This window comes from Poecile atricapillus, chromosome 2, assembly GCF_030490865.1.
Source record: "Poecile atricapillus isolate bPoeAtr1 chromosome 2, bPoeAtr1.hap1, whole genome shotgun sequence".
Taxonomy (NCBI): domain Eukaryota; kingdom Metazoa; phylum Chordata; class Aves; order Passeriformes; family Paridae; genus Poecile; species Poecile atricapillus.
Window position 1 is genome coordinate 106,203,946 of NC_081250.1, and position 19,620 is coordinate 106,223,565.

Here is a 19,620-nt window from a genome sequence, read left to right on the forward strand (position 1 = left end):
CAAAGCCAAATTTTGCAGCCACCACACTGGACTTAGCTACTGAGTAAAGAGTAACAGGACAGGAGACACATCCCTACAGCTTAAAAAAAAAAAAGTTACTTTATTCCATTACTGCTTTGAGACATTCATCTGTGGTGGCCCAAGAAGTGAAAACAAACGCATACTGACTACAGTACCAGGACAGGAGCTGTTTTTAATGGACACATTGTTGATCACAATTCATTTTGAAATCATGAGATGCCAGCAACAGAAGAGACTGAATCAGCAGGTCAGGCTGGACAAATACTTGATTGTAGCCACAGCTGTTGTCTATGGGCAGCAGCACTGAGTTACACAACAAGGCAACAGTTTCTCTTCTACCTTCCTAACAGAACTGCCAGGTAAGGCAAAGGATGGACAGCTACTGAACTGTGGTATAAACCATGCAAGAGTAACAAATGTGAGAGTAGGTGTGTAATAAATACTTGATGACATTAGAGAAGAAGGAGGAAGAGAGGCTCATTTAAAAAAAAAATTATCTTCTGCAAGACATTAAAGCTATTTTAAGTATTGTCACCACCACAATGGGCAGTCCAGTCCAATAGTGACTAATTGGTACATGGATCAGTTTTAAAACAATATCCCTCTGCACATGAGAAGGTTTGAACAAATTATTTATCCACTTGCTAAAGCTCTGGGGTTAAAGAAGTGATCAGTAATCAACATTTATTTCACACCTAGGCAGAATGGCTAAAACGGAAGACTATTGTTCAGCTGCTTCTTCAACAACTTCAATTCTGCGAGGCCCGTAGAGTAGAACATAAGCTATATGCCAGTCTCCACCCCCAGATAACCTCAAAATGTCTTCAGGTGTAACAATGCTGACTTTGTCGTCATCAAATTTAATCCACTCATCTGCAAGGAAAACAAGAGGATCATTTGTAAGTTAGGTACATAATATCTAAGCTTGCTTAACAACCCCTTTGCTGAAAGGAGCTGTGAAGAGTGGTTAGCAGGCTGCAATTTGGTTCGGGTTTTTTTTACCTTGTTTCCTTTTGACCCAAGACACATAATGCCCGGAGGAACTTGATCTGCCTTGATGAGTTAGCACTGCCTGCAGGTCGTAATAGCCACAATTGTTAGAACCAATATCTGAAAGGGAAAGAAAAGGTAAGAAAAAGTTGAGTCCTGCTTGAACATCTGCAGTATTTTTAACAGCTCGCAAACCAAAGATGCATCAGCCAGGCCTCAGCACCACAGCTGTGTGTGTAAAAACCCCAGCTACAGCATGGAACGAAACCATTTTGAACTAAAAGCAGCAGCTCTCAGCCAGGAGAGTCTCAGGAAACTGAAGACGTTGTGCATTCTCATGAAATAAATGTGTATCCATAAATATTACTGATGTAATGCACGAGGTGAGTGCTTTGGGCCCTCAGGCTCCAAGCCCCCCGCAAAACTGAGGCAACACCAGCACCAGCACAGCACTTTTGAAAGTCCAGTTTAAGTTTTTGTTGTGATTTCAGCCTTCTACCACCCACTGACAAGGCAGCGTGCAAAACAACTGCACGTTACATGCAAATGTCTTTGTGTGCCCGTCTTCTATGATCACCAGCTTGTCAGATGGATGGCAATTATGCCTTTCACCATCTCAATGTTTTGGTTTACCTAAATCTTTCCATTCCTGTCAGTCTTTGAAGATTAATTTTCAAAAGCATTAAAGGGCCAGGGTTCTCAAAATATTCCCACCATCAGGTACACTTAACACAAGTAAATAGAAAGTCACTTCAGAGTAGATTTGCTTCCCTGTACTCACCATCAGGAAAAGAAAATGGCTCATATTTAACTTCTTTCTGTGCACCATCACTTTTACTAGACTAAAAAAGAGAGTAAGTTGAATTAATGTGGAACAGTTAATAAAAGCTGTAGCACAATCGTATCCAATCCCAAGTCTCCATTCATTTAAGAACATTTCTAAGTCTAAATATTTTTGTTCAACTTGCAAGAAGTTGAAGTTGTATTCAAACTGTATTTTTTAGGTGGACACACAAAAGCCTTATCTGAAGACCAGTTTTAAAGCAAATATATAACCATTTTAGCACATACTGCCTGAAGTGTCCACCCACGAGATTTATGGGCTTGTTTATGAAACAACTCTGCAATTGAAGATTTATTCCTTGGTGGGGGCTTGCTAGCAGCAGAAGTGGCAGTAAGAAAATACCAGAGACAGACTCTCCGTGCCAATACATTCTGTTCAAAAATAGCACTCTTTCCTTGCTCCCATCTGTGTAAGAGGGGATGCAAGCCTTAGCCAAATGTTTAAAAGAATTTGCCAGGAGTTAGGCCAGGAATAATACCAGCAAACTTTGACAAAATGGCTAAAACACTACAGTTCTAGCTCATTTACTTTTTTCTTTGTTAAAGATGGGGAAATCAGTGTTAGAATTATGTAGACGGGATAAGACATGAAACCATTTTCTAAGTTTTTACAGTACTGATTTTAAGCTCAACAGTACACACACTCTTGATTTTTCCTAGTCAGGCACATTAGCAGTGCCTTGTACAACCCTTTCCAACTGTTGAGCAGGGAACAGCTTCCTACACTCCACTGAAGAAGGGAGCAGCCAGCAAACAGTAATATTTGAAGAGAATAATTTTGTGTAACTTACAGAAAACCTTTAGGCATAGCAGTGGTAACCAGAAGCACTACATTTTAATATATTTAACACATGCTGTCTGACTACAGCATTCAACATTTTTCATCAAGCAAACACACCAAAGCAGATACTATATTTTCATGAAAATAGAGGACAAAAACAGCTAAAGCTCAATCAAGGAGTTTGCTGTGTAAGAAAATAATATATTTAAAGACATCAAGTTTTCTAGTAAAAGTGTCAGGAGACCTACATTCTTTGGCTGTTGATTTACTTTTTTGTCTTCTAGATCTTTGAATTTTGATCGATAAGAAACCATTTTTTCCTGCAGGTCTGGCGTACACAGCTCATACACATCCAACATCAGAGGAAATTTGACATCCTAGGAAGTTAAAAACAAAGATTTATTAGCTTGATTTGGTACTCAGTGTTAAAGCATTCTCCCATGGGAAGACAACACAGTCAAATTAAATGCAACCATCTTCAAATTGATGGCAACTTGACCTACTGGGATTCTGGTGACAGTATTTAACAGAAGGGCTACAATGCTTTCACAGAAGAATGTTTAATTCAGTATAAACAAACCACCATAAATAATTATGTTCCGCATAGACTAATAACTAATAAATCAGATTCTTTATTGTTAGCTGTCATACTTTTACATTACAGAAATACTTATACAGGCCTAAGGGAAAAGAAAGAGGCAGACATGTAGAATGACTGTACTCTGGCAAAAATGTCAATTTGTGCTATCCAAACTAACTTCTGAAATAGCTGACATGTACCTTCAGTCTTTATTTCCCTTCTTCCTCTTGTAAGGAAGGAGCATCTATCTCAGTCAGCTGCTCCTCAGGCAGCCTATGAGGTCTGTCAGCCATGGCCAACAGAAAGCAAAACCAGAACATTCAGCTGTTTGCAGCTGGTTCCTGCATTTGTCCATCAGAGAGCTAGATAATAAAAATAACTAACACAGGAAGTGTCTGACAGCATAAGCATCTCCCATCAAGATTAGAACACTGTTCAGAGTTTGAAAGCATGGCCCTCTCCTTAGTTAAACATTCTTCTCAGAACCACTGATGAGAAAAGACAAAAAACATCTCGTTTATTGTCATCCTGTAATATTAGCGGTACTGGGGTAAATTCACTTTAGTCCCTCACCTCCTTCCTCAGTCTATTTTGGGTAGTGTAGTGTGCCACACACCATCACAACTGGGAACAAAACTACTCTGAACTTGAGCAAAGAAACTGCCGTTAATGTTTTTAAATGCAATTCAAAAGCAAACAATTTAGTAAGTAGTCTTCAAGTCCTTGTTGTCTACCTTTAATAAAAGCTCACAGAAAACATGAAGAGGAATTAAACTTCAATATGCAGAAAACTTACCTTAAGAACTTTTGCATTCACAGATTCTTTCTCTTTGTAAAAAAATCTAACCATCTGAATAGTCAGGTACGCTGGCAAGCGACTAATTTTGGACTATAAAAAAAAAAATTAGAAAAAGCTATTACTTTAAATATTCACAGATCTATTTTACCTTTAAGACTGGTCATCCTAGATTACAGTCTATTCTGGGAATGTATTTGTACACAAACCCACAGGAATAAAACAAGGTCTCCTTTTTAAATCTTTAGATTTCTTGGATACTCAGATGCTTTATAAACATAAATCACACGATGTTGCAGCAGTAACTCTGTAGTTTGGAACAGAAAACTGACAATTAAAAAAATCATAAAAAGCAACAAAAGTACCACTCACAGATTTGATATAGAGTGCATTTCTTTGCAGTGTTGGAGAGAGTTTGGTGATTTCCTCCTGAAGGCGCTGTTAGAAGAAAAGGAAGTAACACATGTTCATCATAAAACACAGCTTAGAGAAAAGCACAACAGGGGTAAACAAACCATAAACTAAATCTTGTTCTGCCAGTCTCGTCTGTTGTTGTCAGCCATTACAACACACAAGATTTTGAAATTCCTTGGCAGAAAGGACCATGCCCATTCATTCCTTCAGCTCCAGGCTCATTCCTGAGCCCTGACAACACTGAGTTTCTCTTTGCACATAATTTTGCTCCACAGGAGTAGAACTCACAATTGGATTTCATTATGAATTGTATCTGGACTTGGTTACAAATGTATCATATCATGCTTGGAAAAAAACTGAAGAAAAGGTTAAGTTTCCTGTGAGAAGAATATTTGCACATTCCTCAGCTCTCAGTCTCAAGCAGCCAGAGCTGCATCTAAAGTGACAGCTGGCATCTCCTAAAAACAGTCCGAGAAAGACTAGCCTGGTACTTAGTGCTGCAATTCTCTTGCTCCAGGCAAGCCAACATAAGAATTGTAGATATTTTTTTTTACCTAAAAGGGAAGTCTCCTTCTTTATATTTTTTTCATTTGTGAATATTAGCTATTTTATCCTACTTTTTCTTCTAAATTGTTAGGGGAAAAAAAAAAAAAGACAAAGATACAAAGATTATCTGAGAATCACGCAACTTGGTTTTAGTCCTGTACAAACCAGATCACTGCTCTAGACTTGCACAGTTACTACAAAGGTTTTTCACTATCTCCTCTCTACTTCAGACTCCCCAAAAAGCCCTTACAATTTCAAAACATATACATATATTTAAAGCACCAAGTACCTTAAGGAGTTCTACTTTAGAAGTTTGAGAATTATATTGTCTGATAGAAAATGACACCCCCTTGAAAATCTGCAAAATCAAATTTAGTTGTTACACCATCTGGGGGGCTCTTAATTAGGAACAAAAATGCCACCCTACTTTCAAGTTGACTTCTGGACCTTTTGGGAACTGACTGCTGCATAGATCATGATACTGCTCAGTCTGGAGTGAAACCCAGCTGCACAAACAAGTAGCCAACTGCCTTGCACTTGGTTACCTGCATGGGGCAGACCATGTCAGGGTCAAGAAAATGCTCTGCTGAAGTCTGTTGGACATTAACATGCAACTCCCTTTCATCTTCCCAATGAACATCGAAAGGATTCCTGAAACTTTGTAAAGCTTGGACAGCAGATGTCAATTCCACATAACAGATTAAATACGCTTAGAATTAAGTGTACTTAGGTCACTTAGAATTTCAATTTGAAAATACGCAGGCCATTTAGAATTTCAATTCAATAAAAGTTGCAATAGCTTACCAATTTTAGTCCTGTAAACAGGTATTTCACTTCTTGATTGATAAAGCAGCTAAGCTGAAGGAGATTCTCCTTTCCTTTAGTTACTTCTTCTTCTTCGGCTTCTGTACATTTCATGCTTCACAAAATTAAGGAAAACCATCATCCACCAAGAGCTGAACTACTGCTCTAGTGAAAAGAACATGCCAAGCAGCACAGTAATTTAGGTAATTCTGTGCTTGTTTAGACATTACTTTTACTTCTCGTAGTCCAAAAAAGATTTGAAGGAACCCTTCCTTCAGACCAATCTGTTCCTTCACACCTAAGGACAAGGGGCAGCAGGAGCAGACAGCACACCAAAAAAAGTAAAATAAGTCTTTGATCACCATTTAAGCTGAGGCCTGCATTTTCTTTCTTCTCCCCCATCACCACCCAACCCCCAGGACACAGAACACATTAACTGGCTGCCAACACCCAGTTGCAAAGCCCTCCTGCAACATTACACTCCATTGTTGTTTATGATTAATAAAGATATTCTACTGCTGCTGCTGGCCAGACTTCCTGTTTCTTTACAACATGCAGAGCCTCCCTTCTCTGCCTTGTATCTGTCCTCTTCACTAAAATGAAATTAATTCCTTCTTTGTTTTCTACGCATTCCTTTCAACTGTTCTGTCTGTCCTCTTCTCTTTTCATAGTTCTACCCCAATGCTTTTCTCTCATCCATCTCCTTCCAAGAAGGTATTTTTCTGACTGCAGCTATTCTACAAATGCTGTTGTAATTATACTTTAAAAGTCTGCAACCCTTCTAACAAGTCTTCTTGCTGATACTGACCTATGCATCACTCCTCTTCACTACACATCCCAAGACTCCAACTATTTTAAGGATAACAAACATCACAGAAGAGGGAGAGAGATGCATGATTCTTACTCTTAAAAAGGCCTTTATTCCTCATTACTACCAAGCTATGAGACACAGCACCTCATCTAAGGGGATGTTTCCTTATTTCAGACAAGCAAAATGCATGGTGTGTAATTCTTTTTAGAAGTGTTGCTCAGTTTGATGACAGCCAGAATTTTGGGGTGGAGAAATGGGAGAAGATTAATACTTGCCATGAGATGTGTGCCCCATGTGGTCATATCCTCTTTTTCTTGCTATAAAGAACTTACTAGAAAGTTGTCAGCTGCATTTGTTTCTTACTCATAGAACAGTGGACACCAAATTTATTTCTTAAGAAATCAATCACGCTACCTTTTCTGCATCTCTAGTACACCAGGTATGTCGGCAACACACCTTTACAAGCCAAAAAGGTCTATTTAGGACAACAATTACTTTTAGTTGGATAAAGCATGTCAGCATCCCTGAAGCTGGTAAGTACCAATCTTTTCTGGGGAGAAAATCTGCTACTGAAATTCAACAAGGGTTTGTTCTTTTTCTGTAAATTTCCATTACCACCCTCTCTCCCCACATCATCCTTTCCCTCAAAGCATATCCAACCTTTACTTTTAAGTTCTATGTACTCCTGCACAACATCATGACCCTCTTCCCCAACCTACCCCTTCATTTTCCATACTACTCTGAACAATGCTTTTCATCCTCCCTGAACTCAACTGCTAAAGTGTGAAATCATCATTGTTTATGTCTTGCCTTAGTCTTTAGGATACGCTGTTTCAAATTCAATGCTGAAGAATTGATCAATTAAACTCTTCTTTTTAGAGGATGCTGCTGCAGCTCCAGAGTCTGTCTGTAAAACAAAATCTCTTGTGATGTAACTTTAAATAGAATGTAAACACAGTCTTCTCTACAGACAATGATAACAAAATAACCCCATTTATTTAGAGTCTTTAAGGTCTATTCCTTCATCTTTCTATAGGTGCATTTTCTCCTAGTCAGTCAATCTTCTAACACGGCATGCAAGTTCCAAAACAAACATGCTTTTAACATGCTGTTAAAACCAACCTAAAACACATTAACAAGCAAGATCAAAAACTCACAAAGCCCTGTCCCACAACTTAAATTTATCTTAAGTTTCAGGATAGTCTTCCAAGGCTCTGCCAAGACTCTCCAGAAAACAGTTTACACAGAAAAGAGAAAGCTGTTTTGGTAAAAACTTAGGAAAAACTTCCAGTAATTTATTGTATCAGGTTGATTTTGTTAGTTGTCTGTTTAAAACAGTTCAATTTAGCACGCTTTTTTCAGAAAAAAGAGTTCTTATGAGCTGGATTAACAGGTTATCAGGGCCAGCTGCCATTTATGTGAGTGGGTGTCACCACCAGCTTGGTCCAACACTGCCTTACAAAGCCCAGAGGGAAGGGTTTCCTTCAGAACACTCCATAGCATCACTGACCGGACCATGGTAGCTTTACACTGATCAGACACGTCAGAAAGCAATTTCACATACTGACACATGTTAAAGAACTCACAAACAGACAATATTTAACAAAACATGGGTGAAATACTACAAATCCTTATTCAGGTTAGAGTAAGACTACAATTACCTCCATAACTGTATCACCTTCTATGCCTTCCAGCTTCTGCTGTAGTACCCTCATCATCTGCACCCAGCACTCATTGGCATCCTAGGAAGGGAACACAACGTTAATCCTGACTACTAGCATTATGATTTTGTAACATTAAACCCATCAACAATAAAGCCAAATGTGAGGATTCCTTAACTAAGAATTTCTAAGAATTCCACCGTGCATTCTCAAAAGTAGCACTTGATATTATGTTCAACTTCTATACAACTTTTATACAGAAAAACCACCCCACTTTACAACTGGGAGTAATTATTTTCACAAGAGAAGGAAAGGATTAAAATGTTCTTGTTCTCAACTTCCAACATACTGTAGAATTTTAAGCAATAAGCTAATAATCGGTCTTTACCTGCTGAAGGTACTGGCCTTGATCACCCTTCTCTGCAAACTGTGGGAAGGCCATATGTAAAAACTGCAGGAGAATGATAGGTGGGATACTGGAGGAAGTTTTATCCATGGAATCAAACAAGTCTCTAAGAGCTTGAAGAAAAAGTAAGTGAATGCTTTGAGAAGTGCAAAAACAATTCAAACATGGCAGGAAGTGTAAAAAGAATAGTAAAACAGCAGCAACACTTAAAGACTGATCATTTAACACTGTCCAATTTGATCTTTCCAAAGCAGGACCAAATTTTCCAGGTGGCATAACAGGTGCACCTAAGATCTCCTTTGTGAACACAACTTTGAAAGCATAAAGATGGCAATTCTGAGAATTTGGCACATAATGCCTTGTCTTTCCTGGCTGCTAACAGGGGAAAAAAAAAAAATTGAGCAATTAAGATTTCATTTGGAACACATCTGAGGAACAATGTTTGCACAAGAAAAAACTGAAGACATTCACAATCTATCCTCTAGAACAACTTAAGTTTCACCAGCTACTAGGAAAAAAAACTTCAATAAAATATCTAGGAAATACCCATGCTTAAGACCCAGGAGAACAAGTATGTGTATGCACATGTGCAGAAAGCTCATAGGTATGTGCAATCCAAAGAATGATACTGACTGCATGACAACACACATGGCTTTCTTTTTTGTTCCACACTCTAGCAAATGTCTTATCTACCCAAGTTATAGCATTTTAAATCTACAGATCACTTCAAAAGCACCTGTTAATCCTCACAACAACCCTGTGAGGTAGGCAACACTCTTCGTGGTCACTAATTTACAAGATTAATTGTTTTCTCGAGTAAGTGAATATAGCCAAAATTACAGGGAACCACAGTCAGTTGTTTCCTCTTTCAGAAATGTCTTCACTGACCCTGATAAGAGGTGCAACTGATATGACACAGCAATTAAAAAAAAATGCCATAAGTGTCATGCAGGAGTTCCTGAACAGCTCAGCACCCAAGAATTAACTACAAATTACTTAAACTATTAAAATTCCTAAGAAGCAGAGCTGTCACCTTAAAAAGAAAACAAGTATACGAAGTAAAGGCAGTGAAAAGGGGAGGGGCAGGCATGGCTGTATAGAGTAACCATTGAACTTACCACCCCAAAATTCGATCAGCAGGCATACCCACAAACTGGACCTTTCCTTCCTTATATTGTTTTGTTTTTCCTTAAATGGACTGGTAGAAATCCCAGTGTCCTGGCCCAGCATCTTAGTGGGGCAATGAAATAGAGTAAAAAAAGAAAAAGCGGACAAGTAGTACCCTTGTTCAAGTGTAAGGGGTCTAACTAGAACTCTAGTTAGAGCTTGAAGATACGGGGCCACCGTGAGCTCCCACAGTGTGAGCACCCACACACCACAACAAAGAGTAACTTTTGTTTTGAAGACCCTCCTTTCCATTCCAGTTAGGAAATCTGGATCTTTAGGGCAAAGGCCAAGACCTCTGATAAAACATCAGTTTTCATCATAACAATAATGCTCAGCCAACAGATCATATTAAAAAATACCAATGAAATGCATATCCCAGGACTATGGTCTTAGCCTACCACCACGTGAAACAAAGAACTAAAATATTTCTACACAAAGTGAGCAAATCAACAGATGGATGGATGGAATCTGCTTTAGGAAGTTCCAATTACTTCATCATGCCTACATGTTTAAGAGATACAACTTGTTTCTACCTAAGCCTAGATCACACTTAAGTATCTTTTCCCTAGCCTGCAGCGTGATAACGAGCAGAGATAAACGCTTTGCAGGCGGGGCAGAATAACCTTTAAAGACAAAATGAATCCTCCAGTGCCAGCAGATCTGACATTCCTAAGGCATATGCACTAAAGAACAATACACAGAATTTTAACTGCAGATTTCATCTGCAGTTAGCAGGAAATCACACACTTGTCTAAACCCATTTTCTACTCTAAACACCAACCTGCAGTAATGTATTGAGCAGAGGCCATTTCTCCCGAAGCTCTTAAGGCACCACCATACCTAAAAGGGAAGAAAAATAATTTGCTTGCAATTAAACACAAACAGGAAGGACAGTCAGGTTTTTGAAGCAGGCAGCAGCTAGATCCATTTAAAGGAAATCTATCACCAAGCCAGAAGTAACCAAAGGTAAGATTCACTCACAGTTACCTCAAAGTTTCAGCTACCTTGCAAGCATGGACCAAAGGACATCTGGCATCTTTCAGACAGTAAGTAAAGGCAGACTAAAAAATCTGGCAACATGACTGCTGCTTCCCTAAACCTTTTGCCTTAAAGACTTGTTTTACTTTTAAAGAAACTGAGAAAGTCTGAACAAAAGCTACCACACTTCTGAACACTTGCCATGATACATGTACACTCTTCAGATACATGGGGGGAAAAAAAAACCACCTTCAAGGATAGATGGCAGATAAAACGCACAGAGATGGAGGGCAGGCTTGCTTCCTCCCTTCACAGCAGAAGCAAAACAGTAAGAGGTGAGATATTTTCTTAGGAAAGTATTTCCTACACTGAAAAGGTGTGGGAGTCCACCTATATTACAAGAACTTATCACTCTTTGAATTCTTAATTTAGCAGTTGGATGAGGAACAGACGGACTCCCCATAGCCGTCAAGCAAAAGGAGGGTCTCACAATTCTCTAATCTCAGACTGAACTTTTGAAATTCTGACCATTGCTAGATGACCAGCAGGAAACTTTCCCCTGGCACGCTACAAAACTGGGAGGAGTTCCTTGGGGAGATCAGTGGCGCAGGCTGCGAGGAAAGAAGCTGTAACAGCTTTCCCAAGCGAGTCCTTTCACACCTCTCCCACTGCCATGCACCCTATAGCCTTCTGTGCTGTCATCAAGCAAGGGAAGACCAAAAAAAGGCTAAATCTCCAGGGAAAAACAGAGCTTGAATCCGACTGTGAATCTGACTTCCTACAGACAATATGGCTACATCTTGTATTGCAGTCTCAATAGCCAGTTTCACAGGCTACATTTTGCCTTTTGGTATGTCAAATTTGTCAAATATTCTGATTCAGTGCAGACTTTCCAAAAACGACAACACTGATAGTTAATAAAAACCCTGAAACCAAATTTCTGTACTTCACTAATAGTCCTCAGTGCTTAACAATTAAGGTTCACCTGCTAACAGAATGAAAAACTGTAACTACTTAAATAACAAGTGATGACAGCAATACAGAATATCCAGCTGGGTACCAGGGAATCAAGAAAGCAGTGTATTTTGAAAGAATTAAATTAACCCTAAGATGGCAATAATGCTGTACCTAATTCTCACTTTTTAAAATGATTTCTCATTACAATTCATCTGGAGGACAAATTCAGGCCACATTGTCAGGTACTATGTTTTCTTTTGATATTCATAACTTTCAAGTTTCTTGTATATTCCTTACAAAAAAAAAAAAAAACAACAACACAACCAACCAACCAACCAACAAAAACCACTGGTCATTTTAACATTTCAGTCTAGAGTAACAAAAACAAGCAAAAATCAGAAGAAGTATCCTACAATCAGAAAAAATTAATACACAAAACAAAATTCCATGAAGGCATGTCTTAGAACTTCCTGTGGTACCTCCAAGTAGTAAATGTCAGAATTTCACAGCTGAAAATACTGTGCAATAGAGCCATTGTAGGAAATATTCCTCAAAGGAACAGGACTCCCACATGATTCTTTTATGCAGAACAGGACCATAAAACCTAACAGCAAAAAATCAGGGTTAAGAGTTCAGTAGCTTGTTTTAGCATTTTAAACTGATCTTGATAGGAACTACTTTCTAGCTAAGCCAAACACATTCTATTAAAAGCCAGCTCCAAGAAATACAAAGCCTTAACTTCTTTATTGAATCAATCATTATGTTAATCTTGAACAGACCTAAAGAGTAACAGATTGCTATGAAAATCCGTACCAGTGTTAAAATGACCATTCTGCAAAATACGTCCTTCATAAGCTAAAGAAAACATTTTAGTCACGGTGTTTTTGTCCTGACTCCTACCTTTTAAGGGCCTCTTTCACTTCTGGCACTGAGCGGATACACTGAACCGTAGCATTCATGTAGCAAGTGTTGCCAAGGTTTGTCAATCCACATGGCAATTCCATCTACCAAAAAAATTCACAAGGGTGCTTGAAGGTCAGAAAGATGTGACAACCATTTCTGTACAAATGCTAAAACGTGACATCAACTTCTAAGCAACTGAATTATGCATAAAACCTGGAATATTACATCAAACATTGTGAGGTTTTTCCAGATCCACTTTATTATTATATTTATCATTACACCACTTGATAATTCTAAGGAACATTCAGGAATGCTTTGGGGGTTTTTCTCTGCATGTTTAGTTTAATGAACATATTCTTCAAGCATGCAGTCATTAGGAAAGTTCAGTTATAATCCCATTCAAGTTTTGACCTTAAAATTCTATTTCCGTGAAATTTCCACATGAACGCATTTGTACAAAACACTGATGTTTTAATTAAAATGAGTTTTCAGTAAAACTATGAAAAGGATGGAGTTCATAGATGGAAACAAAAGCACAGTTTTAACTCCTCTCCAGAAATTTGCAACAGATCATTAACTTGATCGTTTTAGACAACAAACTTGTGAATTTAAAAAGTTTTGACCAATGTGAAGGCCAACTAATAGTCAGCTAACCAGTTCCAGAAATAACTATAAATCATCATGTAATAGAATTTTTCTTTATTTTCCTTTTTTTAAACCCTGAATACTCGGGTATTTGTCAGTGAAAAAGACATAGTTTAATGAAACTGAAGTAGTACTGCATACCAATACCAAAAGATTATTTTAGGAAAAGAGAACTCATTTAACATATCTCACAAGTGAATACACACACACTGCAGACAACTGAATTTTGATGTATAACAAAACTTCCACATGATCAACTTTTTTTTAAAAGTTGTCTGACAATGAATCACCTCCTTGCTTCCCTCTCAGTTATCTCAGTGTCTGTGTATGGGGTTACTGAAAGATACAGAAATATCCTTCACCTGCAGGTGGCCTGGACAGCACTAAATCCTGAAGCACAAACCCAGTGCTAAACTACAGATTCTTTTTCATACAGACAAACATAAAAGTCTTCCTGTTCTGTATGCACAGTTGACAACAATCATGCAACTGTGAATTATGACAAAGCTTGCAGTTCAAATGACTGATGAGAAAATTAATCCTTTCAAGTTGTAAAAAAAGGAAACTCAGGAGTTACATCATTAAGAAAATAGATTAATTATGCTCTTTCAGACTTTACTTCCATAAAGCAAAACATCTGTGTCAAACTTATTTTCATTTTTCATGAAGTTGACCTAATACTAGTAACATGGACAAAAAAAACCCCAAATACACTCCACCCCAAAACAAACCTTAGTCTCTCGTCATAGATATGAAAGAGGCAGGAAATAATTTTGTGTATCTAAGAGGCCTTGTTTAGACAAAGTACTGATGCAGCAAGGGCAATACAACATCTTTAAAAACATCAGCAATGCTATTTTAAGAAAATCTACTAAGCTGCCTGCTCAAAAGAAAAACAGCACTAATTGTATGACTTTTTAAATTAAATCACAGACTTCTTTTCACTGCTCCCAGTTTGGTCACTGATGTAAATTTGTGATTCTTTGTGAAGATGCTAAACAGACATTACAGTTTCAAAACCCACTTCTAAGCAACTGCAAGTATTTAAAAATGTGCCATTACTTGAAGGTTTACAAGGAACCAAAGTTGGAAACACGCTTACAGCCGAAGCCAGCTGCTCCTCTGTCATGTCCTCCACGAAGACGGGCCGAGCAATCGGCTCCTCTGGAAGCGCGTCTGCGGAACCCATCATTAGTAAGGTCATCCCCTTGAAACACAGTAAAAATAGCTATGAATATCTAAGGACAGTGATTTCCACTCAAACCCTTAAGCTCTTAACATACTTCAGGTATTTCCCAAAAAATAAACAGTCTTTCTCTTAGTTTAACAGAACCAATACTGCACTACTGTGACTTTAGGGCGTACCTCAATTCCTCACATCTAGGAAGGACCTACTGAGAAAACTCCACAGAATTATCCATGCTAGATGTTTCCACTGAAGTATTTGGTGAGGCTGGGGAGCTTGTCCAGCAAGTTCTGGGCTAAACTAGTTGAAAAGTGAAAAATAACCTTAACTACCACATCAGTTTAGACATGAGAACTAACATTTAAGGGTTAAAAAAAAAAAGCCAATCCGGTTTCCATGCTTGGTGAACTAGCATAATGTGAAAAAGAGTCCTTCAGCTTCAACAGGAGCACATCTACACAATAAGATCTGTCAAAGGAGGAGAAAATTACTATCTGGAGTCTTGAAACATACAGTGCTAAGGAAAAGGATGAACAACAGAATGAAGAGAAACTGCTTTGACAGTGTAAATAAATCCCTAGAGCTTGTATATAACATTATTAAAGTGAATAAAGGCAGCTATTAGCACAACCACATGCAGAAAAAAAGAATATTATGTACTGCGTTTTTTGCTGAATAACTTTGCTACAATAGCTGCAGCTAAGGGCTGCTAACAAATGCTTGCAAAGTAGTTACAAGGGTAAGAGCAATGCTACCTAAATCAATCTGCCCAGAGAAGAACTGGAGTAAAACCTGTAACAGCTGTTACAAGATGTTACAAGAGACGTACAGTAATGAAAATGACACCAAAAAAACCCCAACAAAAACCTGTGGGATTCCCTGATGCAGTATTATAAAGGCAAGCAGCACAAACATGTTAGCTTTCTGTTTTCTTTTTGAACTAGCCAAAGGTATGAATTACCATTACTAATGGCTTTGTTTAAAAACAGCAGCTATTTAACAGAGGAGAGCTTATTTCAGCAGGTTGGTAAAAGAGGACATAAGCAGAGGTGTAACTTCAGCATCACCAACACATTTGTCCATGCTGGCGATGTGCAAGGACAAGGGCCTGCAGACAGTGCCCAGCTTCACAAGCTCTCTCTAAATAACATCGTATTATCAATAATATCTCTCTACATAACTTATTTTTATGGTCACAGATAAGACAGCACTGCTCTGACCCAGAACATTTCTTGTATGAAAATAAACATATATATGCACTGGAAAAGACGGTATAACTTCCCTACTGATGCCAACAAAAGGGGTTTTTTTAATAAATCAGTGGTGAGACCTTTCTAAGCATGCTTACACACAACACCTACAAAACTAGTTTTCCTCAAGATATGACTTTTTAAGAAAGCACTGCCCATTCAAACAGAAACAGGAAGCACTTTCAAGTCTTTCTTTAAATGCCAAAATAAAATATCAGAATAGTGAAATTTAGTTACTGCTCAGAACTTACATTCTTTATTTTTAGGTTCCCCCAGTCGTCATCCTGTGAAATAAAATAAATGGCAAGTTAATTATCTTATAGTAAGATACTTTTAGCAAGTATTTTAATTAATATTAACAATATTTCTAAATATACAATTGTGTTTCATCCACGATGACACAATATTAACTATTGACATGTTATCAAGTCTTGTCTGACTAAAATAAAAAGCAGCCAAACTGCGTTTTTAATAAGGTTCCTCATGTGTTGTTCAACACTGCTTACATGTAAACAACTTTTTGCAGCAAAATTGCCTCTATCTCATTACACCAGTAAATCTCCAGCAGAGAAGCACCAGAGAAATTTCTCTTAAACAAGTTAGAAAGAAAAAACTTTCATTCAGATTCTGAACATAAAGAAGTAACAAAAAAACCTCCCACCAAGCTGTGTTTTGTATAAATGAGTAAAGAAGTGTAGTCAGTTTAACGCATACAACCAAAGATCTTCCGGAGGAACACCCAGAGACATGGTCATTGTTCATGTTAACACATAACAAAGTCAGACATAATACAAAAAATTGATTTCTACCTTCAGAGTTCCTCCTTTAACCATAACCTTCTGTCTAGCTGGCTGAACTCCGGTCAGTGCAAATAACTGGGCTTTGAAGACCATTGGAGGTTCGTCAGTGTTCAGCTCCACGCCATCGAATTTCTCTTTTCCCCATTTCACATTTACTGCAAACAAAACGTTTTGAAACTTGATTATTTCCTAATACCCAAGAATGCAATTACCAAGACTTCATACCTCAACTTAAGACATTCTGTTTTCAGCCCTTAAAATTGCCAGTAATGAAGCCAGGGAACACCTTTACTATATGGCACCTCATCCATCAGAACATACCACTTCCAGCAGTCTAAAAACATCCTACAAAACCACTGAAGTAACGCACATACTGAGAAACTCTGCAAGCACTGTGCCTAACAGCATCACAAACCCTTTAGCAGGTCTTCTCAAAAGCAGTTTGGAAACAGCTCTGCCATTCTCTTGGCACTGCTGTTGCAAACAACTGAACTTTCTGAAGGAAGTTCAGAGGTGCGATTCCAGCTCAGTTATCCGTAGCATTTCCGTTCCCCTTCAGAGGAAAACAATGCAGTGCTCTTTAAAAGCAAGGCTACTGACCCCAGTAAAGGTGCAGGACTGGAATTAAGAAGCAAAATGAAATTTGGTCACAAAAAAGTGTGAACCTCGAGGCTGGAAGTGGGATCACCAGCGGAATGGCACAATGGAATGTTAACTTTGCTCTGGTGAGATTAGTAATGACCAAGAGCAGACAAAAAATGTGGAATAAGCTGTGTGCCTCTACAGAACAGTGACACACCTGTGACCACTTCCAAGAACTAACACAGGCTTCCTTAGCAAGCTGAGATTTTACTGAAAATCTGTAAAATGCAGCACGCAGCAACAGCCTACACGCACTGTAAGTGGCTGAAATACCAGACTTTAGGAAAGCCACTTCCTTCTACCTGTGCTTTGGTTTTACATAAATATATTACAGCAACCATAACTTTTTTAAAAAACAAAAAGTAATAATTTTGAAAACCCTTCCAAAAAAGTTCAGATTTCAGATGTATGCAATGCTTTGATGCATAATATCACAGAATAATCAAAAGCAAGTCTAAATGAGTCAGACTAAATTAGTCTACAAAGGAACTGAAATGACTGACTTTTCAGTATTTCTAATAGAAAGCATCTTCTATTCAGACATTCAACATTCCGATTTTTTAAAAAGATACATTTATTATTTTGCATGTTTAAGACCTAGGAAGCACAAGTCTTTTCCCATTTTGCAGGAAGACAACCCACTCAGTCACTGAACAAGTCAGCTGCACAGACTTTTGTGTTTTGAAATTTTGAACAGTCATGCATCCACTGCTAAATATGCAGAAGAGTTAGCAATTATTAATCTGTAGTGTCACAGGTTTTGACAATGCAGCACCCAAGAGGAAGAATGGAAGAGCATGAATGTCTTCTCTTCAGAGACTGCAACCAAGACTTCATGCAAAAGAAAAGAGAAACTTGTTAATTTGAAAACAATGGAAAGTAAGAAAAAGGAAGGACGTATTTTCCCTGCTGATCAGAAAACATACATTTCACAGAACGGGTCAGGTTGGAAGGGACCACAGAGGGTCATCTCGTCCAACCTCACTGCTCAAGCAGGGCCATCCCAGAGCACAAGCCACAGGATTGTGCCCAGACGATTCTTGAAGATCTCCAGTGAGGGAGACTCCACTAGATTTGGATGAGGGAAAATCCTGTTATATCGACATAAGGATCCCAGTTTGCCAACCACAGCTTCAGTAGTGGACAAACTGCTCTGAGGCTGCATACAACCTAAAAAACTGAAGAGCCCAACTAGGCCAGATCTGTGAGATACTATCATGGCAGCAAGTGGTCCCAGAAGTGTCACTGGAGGTATTGTTCTTGAAGTCTTCCCTGGAAACCTTTCCTTACAGCAACAAGCGCCAGCAGGATGAAGCATAATTTAAGAAAGCTTCAACTTCAGGTTTAGGGTAGACATTAGGAAGAATCTCTTCACAGAAGGGTGATTAGACATTGGAATGGGCTGCCCAGGGAGGTGGTGGAGTCACTGTGCCCGGAGGTGTTTAAGAAAGGGCTGGATGTGGCACTCAGTGCCCTGGTCTAGTTGACACGGTGGTGACTGGTCAAAGGTTGGACCTTTTGGGTTTTCCAACCCAACGGAGTCTGTAGGATATTTCAAGGCTTTCCAAGAGCGGAGGCAGACACACCCGGAAGGCGCAGACGCAGAGCTCTGGCTCACCAGAGGGACGGCACCACTTCTCCTCTAGCAGAAAGGCAGAGCAAACCGAGACGGGCAGCGCCGAGGCACGGCGGCCCGCGATTGACACCCGCCCTCCCACTAGCAGGGCCAGGCCAACCCTGCCTCCCTGCCTCCCTTCTTTCCCTCCTTCCCTCCCTCCTCCGCCGCCCGGGCCGCGCCTCCCGGGGCGCTCCCGGGGCCGGCGGGGCCGGGACGGGTGCGCACGTGCGAGGCGCCTCCCGCTCCCGCTCCCGCTCCCGCCGGGCACCGCCCGCCCGCCCCGGCAGGGCCCGCCGTGAGGGGCGCGGGGCCGCGCTCACCTGAGAAGAGCGGCATGGCGGAGCGGCGTGTCCCGGGCGCGGCGCGGCACTGGCGGGGCGGGCGGAGGCGGGCGGGCGGCGGCGGCGGCGGCGGGTCCCGGCCCCGCTCGGGGTCTCATTCAAACCAGCCCCCGGGATGACGCTGCAAGCGCGGCCGCTCGGCGGAAGCGGGGCGGGAGCGCTGCGCGCGCAGCGCCGGAACGGGCGGGGCCGGGAGCGGGGCCGGGAGCGAGCTGGGGCCCGCGTCCCGGTAATCCTGGGAGCCGTGGGCACAGCCCCCGCCGGGCGCCGGGCTGGGTCCGGAACGGGCCCGACCCCCAGAGTGAGGTGCAGGCGGTGCTGGTGCCGCGGGCGGGGAATGTCGGTGTGCGGGGCGCAGGGCTGGAGCGAGAGTGTGTATCCGGTTCTGGGAGTGCAACAGACAGGGAGCTCCTGGAGCAGGTCTAGAGAAGGGCAGCAAAGATGATGAACTGGATCATCTCTGTCACGATGATGCGCTGA

General features: G+C 40.1%; 1 protein-coding gene across 1 annotated transcript; it reads right to left on the reverse strand.

The window, feature by feature from the left end:
* Nucleotides 1-74: 74 nt before the first annotated feature.
* USP14 (ubiquitin specific peptidase 14) lies at nucleotides 75-19,267 on the reverse strand. The gene is made up of 16 exons (XM_058832668.1): nucleotides 19,120-19,267; nucleotides 16,549-16,694; nucleotides 15,991-16,023; nucleotides 14,406-14,510; nucleotides 12,656-12,759; nucleotides 10,602-10,660; nucleotides 8,636-8,766; nucleotides 8,248-8,328; nucleotides 7,414-7,493; nucleotides 5,776-5,890; nucleotides 4,384-4,449; nucleotides 4,012-4,104; nucleotides 2,884-3,012; nucleotides 1,793-1,853; nucleotides 1,024-1,131; nucleotides 75-894 (listed from the first exon to the last, which is right to left on the reverse strand). Exons 1-16 carry the CDS (start codon nucleotides 19,133-19,135, stop codon nucleotides 743-745), a joined length of 1,479 nt encoding a protein of 492 aa, XP_058688651.1. The 5' UTR covers nucleotides 19,136-19,267; the 3' UTR covers nucleotides 75-742.
* Nucleotides 19,268-19,620: the final 353 nt, after the last annotated feature.